Source organism: Zootoca vivipara, chromosome 1 (genome assembly GCF_963506605.1).
Source record: "Zootoca vivipara chromosome 1, rZooViv1.1, whole genome shotgun sequence".
Lineage (NCBI taxonomy): Eukaryota > Metazoa > Chordata > Lepidosauria > Squamata > Lacertidae > Zootoca > Zootoca vivipara.
Window position 1 is genome coordinate 74,505,989 of NC_083276.1, and position 14,657 is coordinate 74,520,645.

Genomic DNA, 14,657 nt, shown 5'->3' on the forward strand with positions numbered 1-14,657 from the left:
CATGTTCTGAATAAGTACACTGGCAGTAGTCTATGCTGTATGCCTTTGCAATCTGAAGATGAGGTGGCTCATCTGATTTACCAAAGTGCAGTCAAATAATAATAATTCATTCTATGTCTGTTCCATTTCCCTGTTCACAATCACACATTGGTACCTTCCTTTAGCAGCTATGGCCTAACAATCAACTATATGAGCAAAAGCGCAGATGTTCTATTTGGCATGCATTCTGACTCACAAAAATATGGACGCGCCCTTTGCTGTGTGGCACAACCTTTTGTATAAAAGCATCACTTCAGAAAAAACTCTTTGGACTTCTGTCAGTTTATCAGTTTCTACTAAAGCAGTGTTCATGCTCCCCATCCCCTGCCAACATTCAAATAAATAAAAGCACACACTCTCATTTGGTGAGAGACAAAGCTGTGTAATATTTGCACTTTCCTGAGAATCTGCTATGCAACTGCCACCCCAAGGTGAGAGATAGCAGGAATTGTGCAAGCTACTTTGATGTATCAGGATTAAGGCAGGGTCTTAGAATCAGGAAATGACATTCTTCCTAATTTGGGTTTTCTTTCTCAGTTGGCTAGTCCTCGCAAATTCTACCCAGACAACTGCTTGATGTAAATTGGAATGCAAAACAGCATGGTGAGTTTCTGATATTATCACAAGCTGCATCCATCATTCTGTTCCCGAAGAGCTTCATTGTTAGGTAAGCAAAATTCTCAGCACCCAAAATGGACTTTTAGAGTTGAGACAAAGGAGCCTATGTAATCAATGGTGATAGCTCAGTATAGTAGCAGTTTAGCCTCACCATGCTTACACTTGCTTCTTAGCCTGTCATCTCTGATCGAATTAGCCTCGACCACTACATCATTTACCAAATTACCATTTCACTACTTACTTTTCAGGCATCCTGTTTTGCTCAGACCAAAAACTGTAGAGTGCACAGCTATCTACCCCCAGCAATCAAACTTGGTTAGTCTTGGCAAATTACTCTTTGCACACACTAGAGGTTTAACTGCAGTGGACTACAGGCCCTCTTGTGTTTTCTACTTGGCGACTGGACATCAGCTAAAGTTGGGGAGGATAAATGCTATGCTAAAAACTGAGGCACCGGTCTGTGTTGAAAAAATTAAATTAAGCTAGATGCACAGAGTTCTTTAGTACATTTCTATATAATTTTAACACACAGGGGGATTTCCTTTCATCTCTTCAGCTTTTAGACTTTCAGTCCCACTCAAAATATAACCAGAAGACCACAAAGAAGTCCACTGAGCTTATTTATGCTTTCCTGGAGCACAGTTATTTATTTATTTATTTATTTATTTACCGGTATTTATTTATTTATTTATTTTATTTGTGGCCATCTGCTGCTCACTGCAACACCATGGCTGCCATGTTTCTTCAGTCAGAGATAGGAAATAATTGATTTTCACATAAGAAACATGCACACATTTTTGGATGAGACCAGAGGCTATGGTGACACTTTTTATTTAGCTGAGATGTTTATCTTTAGCCTATGCAAGCTTCTTTTGGTAATTATTCCCTCCCCCCAGCACTGCTCTGAAATGCTGGATGAGAAGCAAAGGAGTAAAAAAAGTATACATATAATTTTTTTAAAAAAGCAACAGTAACTAGAGTAATAAAGTAATTAAGTTATCTTCCTTACAGATTTCTGCACGGGCTACTGTGAGAAAACCTAAACTGATGCTGCTTCACCTGGATAAACATTATGGTGCCAGCTGAGATGGCTTCCGAAACTCTGAGCAAATGGCACAGGCTTCCTGACTTTTGGCTTTGGGGACCACCTACCTCTGTCCATGCTGTGCCATTTCAATCGCTCTGCGAGCTGGAACCGGGGATCCTCCATCTGTCACACTCAGGACCTCCATTGACTTCCTTTCTGGCCTCCGCTTCCCATGTCTGTTCAGCATTGGAGAGTCCACACGCTTTCTGGGGGGGTCTTTATGCAGAGATAATGCAGTCAGCATGGCTGAACACACCTCAGATGTCCCCGGCTCAAAATACTTTGCTTCCCAGGAAATACCCACACCATATTTTCTAAACTGAAAAAATAGGGGACCCCAGTGGAAAATTGAAACATTAAGACTCCTCTGTACAATATCACACATGAGAAACCCCTCTTCACTCCATGAATATCTCTCAACTATGAGTTTCCATTCAGAATGGAAACCATGAGTATCTCTCAACAGCTTTTCAAAAATGATCTTCAACTAATATAAGCAAACAAGTAAAAACAGAACTGTGATTATCTGGAGAGTGAAATGAAAAATGAACTTCTCCCACTTAAACTTCTCCCAGTTAAATAAATTGCTGTTTAAGGTGGGTAAGCTGAAATGATAAGAGTGCTCACTTCACTCCTCCACACTGCTCTTGCCTTGCTGCTGGGAAACAAACCAGAGTCTGTTTAAGTCTGAACCCAGGCTTGTGGTTTATTTCTCTCCAAACAAACCATGCTCAGAAACCATGGTTTGTTCTTGGCTTACTGCTTGTAGCTTGTTTGGAGGAAGCAATGAGTCCTGGTTCAGGCACCATAGTAAGCCAGACCCTGGCTTGCTTCCCAGTAGCACAGCAGAAGTGGGAGATGAACAAAGCAAGCTTGCTACTCACTTCATTAAGCCATAGTTAACTTTCATCTCTGGTTTAGCTTTACGTGCTAACCAGGCCAATGTAGCAATCACTGAAATGGAGATTACAATATTCCAGACAAATAGCAGCACCAGACAAATGGAGAGTACAATATTCCAGATGTAGAGACATTTTAGGTAAGAAGGTTTTATATTTGCCTGTAAGCAGGTACTTAAAAGTTAAATGAAGGCATCTTAGAAGGGCAAGCAAGATAGAGCCTAAGCTTGCAGGATTAAACTAACATTTACTGCCAATGGGTCTTGTAATAAAAAAATAGCAAAGATGGAGTCTGGCATTTACTGGAGAATACTGTATAGGAATCTGCCACTTTTAGCCTATGCAACACTCAGGAATGGTCAACAACAGTGTTCTGCCCCAGTTCTCCAACAACTAACTTGCCTTTTCAATATGTTATGTGTGTTAAAAACTCTTGTTTTGCACTGAAGAAACTACTGCCCTCTGACAAAACAGGGTTTTTTAACTACAGTATACCATATTTTATACCCTCACGTCTTGATTTATGTGACCTTTCATCTCATCATCCCTCTTCCCCAAGAAACCAAAGCAATGTTATAGCCAGGCAGAATGGAAACAAATAAGCATTATTGCATGTGTGCTGATGAGTTTGTTCTTGACAGTAGGGTTGCTAGAGTAAAGTTTTAAAAAGAAGAAATGCTGCTATCTATTCTCATAAATCTGCAGTGGCCTGTATAGAGAGATATCTGTGTGCTTTGTGCAACTGTGGAATAATGTCAAAGAGGATATCAGACTACATTGCAGGAGAAATTTTGGTTCAATAGAGAGGAAGAAAACATACTTCTGAGAGAAGGGAACCACACACATGCACAGGATCAAAAAGAGGAAAGTTAAAAAAAGAAAAGAACAACAGACTACCAGAGTTGAATCATTCATTTAGCATCAGCTAGAATTCCAAAGCCTGAACTATTGCTCTAAGCTTTCTCAAATTTGCCCATGTGCACCTAGACAGATGAACACTTATTCTGCATGGCATGCATCTTTGAAGTAAGTAACATCTCCAAGCAACTATTATTACACCATCACTACTTCCCTGATCCTTTCCTCTCATCTCTTTGTTTGAGGCCACAGTTAATGGCTAATGATGAGATATTCATCAGAAGCATGATTGCTCTCAATTAAACCTTGCTTTGCATTCCCAGAGATATTGCTAGGAGCAAAGAGCTAAACTTATCCACCATGCTTCCCTTGGGAAAGGAAGCACAACTAACACTTGAATAATAATGCACATGAATTCTAAAATATGATGACACATCACACAGATATATGCAGCTCAGAGATAATGGTAACACATTCAGGGAAGACATTTTTCTTCCTGCACAGAAAAATCCAGACAATAGTTTGCATTAGTGCATGAAACGAATGTTAGGATACATCTGTGGCATGCAAAGAGAAGGAGGAAAGCCTACCTCAGAGGCACAACTGAGGCATAAAATTGCACTTGCCTGCGCAGGAAGTCAAAATTCAACCACTTAAATAATAAGTAGCAGAATGATCTTTTGTGCCAAAGCATTTAGTCAAATCAATTAATTGTCTATGGAGCTTTAAGAAACTCCCCTATATGTATAATTCATTGTCTAGGGAGTATACCTTAAGAAGTCAGAAACAGCACATCAGAAAAGACTCTCCCATATTTTTCTATAAGCATTACGTGAGATATAGTAAGAAAGCAAGTATGCTGCATCCACATTATTTAAACCCACTGGATTCACTGGAAATGCTTCCTTTCTGCTTTATGTGCATACATAGCTAAGAACATGTTTCGAGTGAAGTGATCAAGGACTGCTGACTGTGGCTTCAGTATGAAGCTCCAAGTTCAGTCTGAGGCACACATGGAGCTCCATGCACACATGGAGCTCCCACCCACACCAGCTTTTATTTCGGTGGTAGGGGAAACTCTAGCCATGCAAGGAGATGCATAAACTGGTGCAGGTAGGTCTGTATCTATATGAGACTTTCTGAAAGTGCAAGGAGCTTCTCAAATAGACTGAATATTATGTAACATGCTATAACACTTGATAAGGTGTGGCCAGTCCCTCCAGTGAGAGCAACACCAAAACAGGGACCCACTCTAGAGACACACATTTGTTTCCAGGTATACCTATTTCATTTCTAGGAGGAAGGTCCTCATCCTCATGACTAGGATATCTCTCTTTCCGATCAAGGAGAAGAAAATAAATCATTTTCTCTTGGTTTTCTCTGGAAAAACAACAATACATCATCATCATCATCCAATAAAATTTTCCAGCTTTCTGCAGAATATTAACTTCATTTATGATATCTTAAATATCTTAAATGATGGAAGAAAGAGCTAGTGGAGACATTATTGAATGGGCTTACCTACATGAATATCTACGCCTTGAAACAGAACTGTTACCTTCTGAATTGTTTTTAGTTGACAGAGTTAATATGATGCTCTCAGGTCATAAGAATATTAAAAGAGCCCAGCTGGATCAGACCAAAGGCCCATCTAGCCCAGCAACCTGTTCTGACAGTGACCTGTTCTGACAGTGACCGACAGATGCCCATGGGAACTCCATGAGCAGAACCAGTGCAGAACAGCACTCCACTGACTTGGGAATCCCCGAAGCTGGCATTTAGCAGCATACTGCCCTCGACAATGGAGGTGGAACTTAGCAATTGAATCGTTGGGGAGACAGAATATGAGGGATATGAATACATTTATAAATAAATAAATGTTTTGCTCTGTGTAAAACACTCTCTTCACATGGGAAAGATGCAAATAATGAAGACACATTTCCATGTGCAGGGACACATTTTGGTTGGGTTTTTACATGGAGGAGTATTCAAGCATATAACCCTCCCCTCTGTATCTGAAGTGGTACAACTTTGGTCCCCAAGCGTGTTCTGCCTCTGCCACCACAGCCAGAAGCTGTGAGAGGCAGCAGCGTCCCTGGCCTGTGAGGGAGCCTGTGAGGAACCCTTGACTTGTGATGGAATGAACATTCAGTTGCTCTGGCGGCCATTCCTGAGCCAGAGGAAGCTACAACTAACCCAGAATGTGGCAGCTAGACTGGTGACTGGGAGCGGCCGCCGAGACCACATAACACCGATCCTGAAAGACCTACATTGGCTCCCAGTACGTTTCCGAGCACAATTCAAAGTGTTGGTGCTGACCTTTAAAGCCCTAAATGGCCTCGGTCCAGTATACATGAAGGAGCGTCTCCTCCCCCATCGTTCTGCCCGGACACTGAGGTCCAGTGCCGAGGGCCTTCTGGCGGTTCCCCCGCTACGAGAAGCCAAGTTACAGGGAACCAGGCAGAGGGTCTTCTCGGTAGTGGCACCCACCCTGTGGAATGCCCTCCCACCAGAGGTCAAAGAGAGCAACAATTACCAGACCTTTAGAAGGCATCTCAAGGCAGCCCTGTTTAGGGAAGCTTTTAATGTTTGATGGATTTCTATATTTAAATATTTTGTTGGAAGCTGCCCAGAGTGGCTGGGGGAACCCAGCCAGATGGGCGGGGTATAAATAATAAATTATTATTATTATATATTATATTATATATGCTTTTCTGCGATTATGCAGGTGGCAACTCTTGTCTATTTTACTATATTTTAAAAAAATATAAGGAGCTGCCTCTATAACTCTGGTTAGTAGCCAAGGTTAAAAATAGTCTGAATAAATAAATAAGAGGCTGAGCTATGAATCAAGAGGGCTCTCATTTGAATCTTGCTTCTGCTGTGAACTCACAAGGTGGCTTGAGACAGATCACTGTTTGTCAGGTTCAGCCCCTCACTTCCTACCACCTGCAAGATATACTGAGCTACCCTACAAGATAGCTGTACTACAACTAAATAATGCATATGGAGCACTTTGTACACATAATAATAATAATAATAATAATAATAATAATAATAATACTTTATTATTTATACCCCACCCATCTGGCTGGGTTTCCCCAGCCACTCTGGGCAGCTGCCAACAGAATATTAAAAACATGATAAAAGATCAAACATTAAAAACTTCCCTAAACAGGGCTGCCTTCAGATGTCTTCTAAAAGTCAGATAGTTTTTTTATTTCCTTCACATCTGCTGGGAGGGCGTTCCACAGGGCGGGTGCCACTACGGAGAAGGCCCTCTGCCTGGTTCCCTGTAACCTCACTTCTCGCGGGGAGGGAACCGCCAGAAGGCCCTCAGAGCTGGAACTCAGAGTCCAGCTGAATAATGTGGGTGGAGACGCTCCTTCAGGTATACAGAGCCGAGGCCGTTTAGGGCGCATTACAGTAGTCCAAGCTGTATACTGATGTTGAGTATTATTACTACTAGTAGTTGTAGCAGTATCTGACAGAATTGCATCAGCTCCTAGTAACCCCCAAGAGATTCCTGCTAGGAAGGATAGATAATACTGAACTGGGTGGGTGACAAGTCTGATTTAACACAAGGAAGTTCTTTCACATCTGAATCTGCTGAAAAAGTATTATTTGCTCATCTTAATATACATGGTCCTTGCACCAGAGTAACATTATGTCACAGAATGCTTACTCTTCTGTTAGCAGGTCCTGTAAGAGTTTATTTCTGTCACGAAAGCAACCTAACGAGTGCATGCTCTCTAAAACATCAGGATCAATGTCCTCCAAGGAAGGGAGAGAGCGAATCTGCACCTTTCGAGGAACTGGTTGTTCTGGTTCTGGCTCATTTTTACCCCCTCTGCAGAAAAGGAAACAGAAAAAACGTAAAACATGGTAGCATTTTAATAACAAGGCTATCAAAAGCCTTCTGTCTTCCTAAGAAAAGACTTCCTCAATCTTCATAATTTAAAAGGACATTAATACCATGAATACCTTGCAGATCCACTGAATAGTAACTTCATATATGGAAATACGGTAAGCCCCATTCATTTCAGTAAATGCATTTTCAAGTAAATATGCAACCGTGGGCTAAAGTATGAAGGACAGTTGCAAGACATGGATTTTTAGCAGCACAGATTGAGCAAGCATCTAGGTAAAATATTTACTATGGGCAATGAAGATCCTCAGGAATGTGCATTCAAGAATCACAGTTACCAACCTGTTTTAGGGGATTTCTATTTTTAGCGTACTGCCACTTTAATTTAATGCAAAACAAAATCTTATTCATAAGCACTCTATGAAGCAGAATTCACTATCTATATTACGAATGGAACCCAAGTGCAATGCCTTGTTCAGCTGTTAGCTGTCATTCCTGTACTTGATGTGTCACAACATTTCAGTCTAGCTGACCCGTTTTATCTCCTGAATGTTACCACTGCTATCAGTCATGGCAACAGCAGGTACACACACCTTCACACTAACAGATACTGATGTCATAAAAATAAGGCTCATTTTTCAGGTATAGGCAGACTGGGTGTGACTGGGAAAGACTTTTGTTTGCAGATAAAAAGTGTTTCCATGTGCTCTGGCACCCGTCACAGTGTCCTGATGGGCCAGAAGCAATTTAGTCATACTGGCCACATGACTCGGAAAACCGTCGGTGGATAAATGCTGGCTCCCTTGGCCTGAAGTGAGATGAACGCCACATCCCATAGTCAAGTTTGACTGGACTTAACCATCCAGGTTAGGGGTGCTTCCGATATGTTTTGAGCAACCATGAATGCTGGAAAGAAACCCATATATTCCCCCTGTGATTTTAAAAAGGGATATCCAAAATAGTGTAGCATGCACAGGAATCTCTAACAGTACTAATCTAATCAGTGAGCACAGACAATGGTGGGCCTCTATTTTTTTCTGCTGAGCTCATGGTTGCCCACAATGCAGACATGGTGCAGAAGCTATGTACAATTCTCTAGCTTCCCTGAAAAGCAGTGACTTTAATATGTCTTTCCAAACATCAACAAAAAGTTACTTACATATACCATATGTGCTTCTGAATGTGTTCTAGCTACAAGAAAAGAGTAAACAAAAGAAATGAGTAAACTCAAAATAACAGGTACATATGTTATGCTATTGAGCATTGCAATTTGGTCAACATCAGAGCACAGAGGTGTTATCTCTACAGAAGAGTCCCTGTCTCTATTCCTATGGCAGGATGCTGTGACTACACTAATAATTCTTTTTATACACACCAAACCCAGATAAACAAGTGCCAGTTGTCCCTCATCCTCAAACTGCAACATATTACAGGTGAAAATAGCTGCAGGACAAAGCTTATTACCAGAAATTGGTCTGGATTGCATGCAAAGGGGAAAAAATGTTTTTAAGTGACAAGCCTAGAACCTCAGCATCAAACATTTCTCAGTCAAATTGTACAGGAACGAATTTTTCAAAAATTGGCATCATTTGGAGACATCACGTTACATGTCACACAAAGAAGACTTTGTGCTTGCCTGACTCCACCCCCCACATCAAGTTCCTGTTCTCTCCAAGGGTGCACAACACAGTTCTGGCCTATTGCTCTGCATCATGGTGTAATCTTTCTTGCCCTTCTACCTCTGTCCACTGAAGGCTGAGGAAGGGAAAGATATGCCAGAGCTTGCATGAGATTCAGGGCTTTATTAAAGACACAGAAGCGAAGACCGAATGAGAACCCAGTGAGTCCAAGGACTGAAATACTGTAGCTATAGTCTTCAATTCTAAACAAACTGTGCTAAACAGAACTGCAGCAGGAGTTGTAGACCATGTACAGAAGTCACATGCTGGACCTTATCCTTGCAGCATCAAAATCAACCAGACAGATATGCAAAATGACTTTTAATCATGAAGGCCATAGACACATACAGTAATTCTTGCTCTGCCTCATCCAATGCTATTCAAACTAACAGCTGGCTAACAGAAGAGATAGACTGTTTGCTGGATGATGATTCCAAGTGAATGTGCCTCAAATCAAACTGCTGAGCTCACAAGTGCGCACTGTGATTAGGGGCTGAAACTATGTGTGACCTAGAGAAGGGCAGAGAACTGGAACGACTTATAAACCCCATTGGCTGAAGCAAGGGATCAGAAGCCCATTAAAACTGGCCAGCAAGAACTGAGGCAGCTGTCTTGCTCTCATTACTTTCCACTTCATTTCCAGACTAATGAGAACTGGAGAGCCAAAACATGTGCATAGCTACGTGAAGGAACACAACAGGCTGAGGGAAGACTGCTTTGAGACCAAGAGAAGCAGGGGAATCAGAGGCTTCTGTACATTATATAACAGTCATATTGGAACGCTCCAAACAGACTTCTTTTTTGTTTTAATGAGGCAGCTTATTTGGTGTGACTGTGACAGGGGTTTACCAAAATCAAAAGCACAAGGAACAGAATTCTGAACAGAAAAAGTTGAAAGTGGGTAAGAAAATCTTAAGTTTCCTCTATTTTCGATAGTAAAGGGAAATGTTAGGCTTGTTGTTCCAAACTAGCTCACCTTGTCAAAGCTAGAGTTTTAGTGTTAGGGAGAGTAAGGCAACTGTAATGGTAGGGTGGTCCCCAGCTACAGCACCGATCCCGCAAGGTTGGTTAGTAGCCTTGGGGAACCCCACCCTAATTCTTTCTCTCAGCTTCCAACACCCACTTATGGATCCCCTAGGACCAGGGGTGTGGGCTTCCCACAGTCTTACAGTGGTCACCTCTAGAGTTATGGAACAGCCAGCTGCATTCCAAGTCTCTGGCTTGACAACTTCAGCCTACCTCCCCTCTCCTCTCCCAAGCACTTTACCAATCAGTAGCATAGGCCTATGCAGCCCTAAGCCACATAAGTCAAGTAGCCCTTTTGTGTTTTCAGAAACCAGTACAGCCCACCGGTCCAATTAAACAGTTTGTGCAAATGGATCATAGGTAAAACGTAATCTCTAGGGTTGTAAAGAGCTGCTGTTTCCCCTTCCCCCTTAATGCACATTTCCTACTTCTGCCTTAGTTTCTAGACAGATATTCAACAGGTAAAGCCTTTTCTTGTATGGAAATCCAATAATGGAAAGAGCTTCACCATGACTGTGCTCCCTCTAATTTTGTGTTATGCCATGCCCACCCCCCAATGACAGGCATTTTGTGATGGGCACCCCCAGCACTCTCTCAAAAATAAGAATGCGTCTCCTGGTCTAAAAATTTTTGGTGGCCCTTGGTACAGATGAATAGGCTAAGGCCTATGAATGTTGGCTTCATTCTGAAGCCTTTCTACAGTTTCAGCTATCATGCATTGGAGCTAGTGAGGATGAAGGAAGGGCAGCTAAGGAGGGCAGGGCCAGATATACAAACAATCACACTCCTTTAATACACATAAGTCACATAACATACCTAACACAGAGAGACACCTGACACTGGCACACTCTTCTTTCTCTCATGCTGGCACACACAAAGGTTATGGGGAGAGAGGAACCAGCATTTCTGGGCTCCATTTGCTGAGGTGGGAACTGCCTTCTCTCCCCATTGCAAGGCCAATGCCTTCTTGGATCAATTCTGAAGATACATTACAATTGCTAAGGCGACAGTTTCCAACTCAGATGCTTTTTCAGTATTTCCCAGGTCAGGTCATGGCTGCAGCCAAGACTGAGACAATTTGACCCTTCATGTAAGGATATCAAATGGAAGTCTGTTGCGTTTCTTTTGCTCTTGCCACTGCAAGCTAAACATTGTAGGGCTAAAGAGGACTTGGTCAGAAACTAGCCTTTAAAATGCAGCCGTAGTGCTCGTTTCGGAAACCATTTTCAGGTTTTCTACTTGGGGATATGGAATATGTTCTATAAAATCAGTCTCTATTCTTACTCCAATTTAATTGCATTGAAATATTATGATGATATCATACATTCCTTGCTTGCTGCTGCCAACATGTCCACTGCCTTTTATTTTTTTAAAAGATGGCGTAATTAATTAATGCTTTGTTACTTTTCATTTACTTTAAAGTGACAAGGAAGGGTTACAGGAAGGCAATTGGTTTTGACAAGGAGTAGACTGAAGGTTTTTGCTATGCAGAGCTAGAGAAGGTGATCCACAGTGGGAGTTAATCTCACTCCTTCTACCTTCATTTAAAACATGGTATTTAAATGAGTTTAAGTGACAAAGGCATTTAACAGGCTTCCCCAAGAGGTTTTCCTTTCTGTTCTAACTAGTGCTTGCTACGTTTAATGCCATTTTGGAAAGAAGCTTTAAAAATCCCATTTCCATATATCAGAGGAAGTGTAGCCCAGATATGGTCAAATTACAGCTTCCAAAATCCAGTACTATCGGCCATGCTGATTGAGGGTTATGTGAGTCCAACATCTGCAGGGCGGCATGTTGCCTACCCCTGCTATATCATATGGCCCCATTATGTATTATAAAAACAAGCTCTATAGACAAACCCGCAGTAGAAGTTCCATTTTTAATATTAGAGGAGGGATAAAGTTCTGCAGCTTTTTAGGAAGACCCCAAAATCTTTCATCTTCACATTAGAGATGAAAATAAAAGCATATGCAACTTCTCAAGTCGCACAGAGCTTGTGATCAGTCACTGTGGAAGGCTAGTTGTACATTACCAAGGGACAAATGCAAACACTCTGAATTACTATAGGGCTTATCCTCTCTTACTTTCCCCCCTGTTCTTTCTAGGCACAGGTCTGCACTTTTACACAGCACATCAAAGTGGGGTTTTTTGCCCTAAGCTGGAAAACTCATTCTTTAAAGCTAAATTGGAACAAGCATCAGTTTGGGTTTTCAGGAGATTTCCATTTGCTCCAATCGAGCTGTAAGGATAGCTATCATGGGGATAGCTCCAGAGGAAAAGATAAGAGACAGAGCTTTAAATAGCAGACCATGCCTGGAAAGAACGGAGGAAAGGTAAGCGATAAGTGTGCATAAGCCCTCAGTTAGATAGCGGACTTTGTAATGACCCAAGAATCAATAATGACAATGAAGCACTGAAAATTTACAGTAGTTTATATAAATAAAGGATGCAAGACTTTTTGCAAAACACACACACTGCTCTTTGAAACACAAGAATATACACAAAATATATGTGTATTGGAGTAAGGTGGGAAATCAGAGGGAACTCTGAAACTCAGCAACACCTAGATTGTGATGGATCTAGGATATTATGAGTTGCTCACTAAGCTGCATGCAACCTAGAATGATAATAAGTGGAACTGAAAGATAGGCAATTACTATGCAATGAGGTGAGGGTTTTGTTTCCACCTCTAGCAGATGTGTGTCTGGGAGGGTGTGGGGCTCACGTCATTAAATCATCATTTCATTTAATGTAGACTGACCTAATAGAGTGCTGTCTTCTGTGGGAAAGTCAAACAATGATCCAAGTTGTGATTTATAAATATTTTAACAGAATGAAGTTCTGAGAGGAGTTTTGGATTTACATTTTTTCATACATACTCCCATGCAGAAGGAATCTGTGAGCTCAATATTATCTACAAAATCATTGCTGGCACCTATATACTGTCTATGTTGTCTGGTACCAAAAATGCAAGAAATGTCACCAATTATATTAGACATCCTGCTTTTCAAAATTATTATTGGCATGGTATACACACCAAATGTTCCCATGCAACCCTGACATAGTTCCTCTGCAAAAAGTACCAAGGTAAAACTTCTCAGAAAACACAGGAGAGTAAATCTAGATACATGCAAGCAACAAAGTCTGGGTCCAAATACCAATGGTGCCAAAATTCATAAATGGAGGCTTTGTAATGGCAAACATATAACGGCAAACTCTGCAATCTGTTTGCAAGCTGAGCCCAAACTGCAACAACATGAGACCCAGGTCATTATCGGTTTACTTGCACCATCACTAGAGCTCCTGCTATCACATCCATCACTTTACCTTTGTAAAGTGCAACAAAAGGATGTTCTATTTGATGGCCACCCTGTGAGATCTATCCCACCCCAACCCTCATTTCAACAGCAGCATCCCAAGCATCAGTGGCCACAGTATGAAATTTTATGTTTGTACAGAGCTCTGACATTAAATAAAAACACACAACTTTTAGAAGTGGAGGTGATGAGTGGAAAGCAGAAGTCACGAGATCTACAGTGAATGCCTTCTTACCGTCAGCCGTTTCGAGGCATCCACTTCAATCATCCCCCGCAAGAGATTTTGACAATCTGGCGGGATGAAATGTGGCATATGAAACACACCACGTTTCACTTTCTCCAGCAGCTGCCGCAAGTTATCGTCATCGAATGGTAGGGCACCCTGAAACAGCATGGCAGAGGAAAAAGTAGTAGAGGAAGGAAGAAAGGTAAATGGGTGTTGGACACAAGCAATGACAGAACAGAGGAGAGAAATGAGGAGACATTCGGGCCCAAACTACGTATGAGGTTAGTCACAATGCAGGCTATTAACTGCAGAGTATTTTTCTGATAAACAGTCCATGTGAGGAGAGGGGTCCCTGCTCTAGACTGGGATCCTAGTGTGAGAAGTGTAGGAGAGGGCAAACTTCTGCCAAGCTAGATCATGTCATCAGAAAGGGACAGCTTTGTTTGGACTTAATTTAGTCATAACAGAGTACTTGAACATGTCGGAATGGCCTTAGCTCCCTAAATAATGTGTAGTGCCAGAAATGGTTGAATCCTGCCACTAGCTACTCAACAGAACCAAATTCTGTCACGTGGTTTGGCCCTAAAATAATGGACCCATAACAAAGATTGGGTAGAGAACAATTCTGAAAGCAGCATATCCCTTTATCCTTTTCATAGAAAATAAAACTTGGTGGAACATAGATAATTATCTTGAATTTTAATTAGACAATGAGGAACAGAACATAGCATGAATGGTTTTCAAGAAAATTATCCATAGATACAAAGATTTGCTTAACTTCAGCTTAGCTGTTTAGTTGTAGTTGCAACTCAAGGCTTTGATCTGGTGGCAATCCTCCAGGGCAAACTCTTAGCAGCAGATGTGTTTATCTGCTCCTCAGTTCTAATCTCCTCTGGACATATTTACACCAAACACTAAAAGACGGCTGTTTAGCATGGGAGACTTTTCCACCTTACAAAATGTCAAAAGGCCAGAAGGAAGTGTGACTGACCAGAATATGACCTATGTTCAGTGTTCACGCGTAAGACAAAGGCTTTCTT

The 14,657-nt window shown here is 41.5% G+C and overlaps 1 protein-coding gene across 1 annotated transcript in view; it reads right to left on the reverse strand.

The window, feature by feature from the left end:
* BRSK2 (BR serine/threonine kinase 2) overlaps window positions 1-14,657 on the reverse strand; it is a 383,428-nt gene that overhangs the window by 57,610 nt on the left and 311,161 nt on the right. Inside the window, exons 8-12 of the mRNA XM_060279665.1 lie at window positions 13,627-13,773; window positions 8,529-8,560; window positions 7,187-7,351; window positions 4,784-4,881; window positions 1,810-1,960 (exon numbers count right to left, since the gene is read on the reverse strand). Coding sequence (XP_060135648.1) covers window positions 1,810-1,960; window positions 4,784-4,881; window positions 7,187-7,351; window positions 8,529-8,560; window positions 13,627-13,773 — 593 coding nt within the window. The remainder of the gene's footprint in view (window positions 1-1,809; window positions 1,961-4,783; window positions 4,882-7,186; window positions 7,352-8,528; window positions 8,561-13,626; window positions 13,774-14,657) is intronic.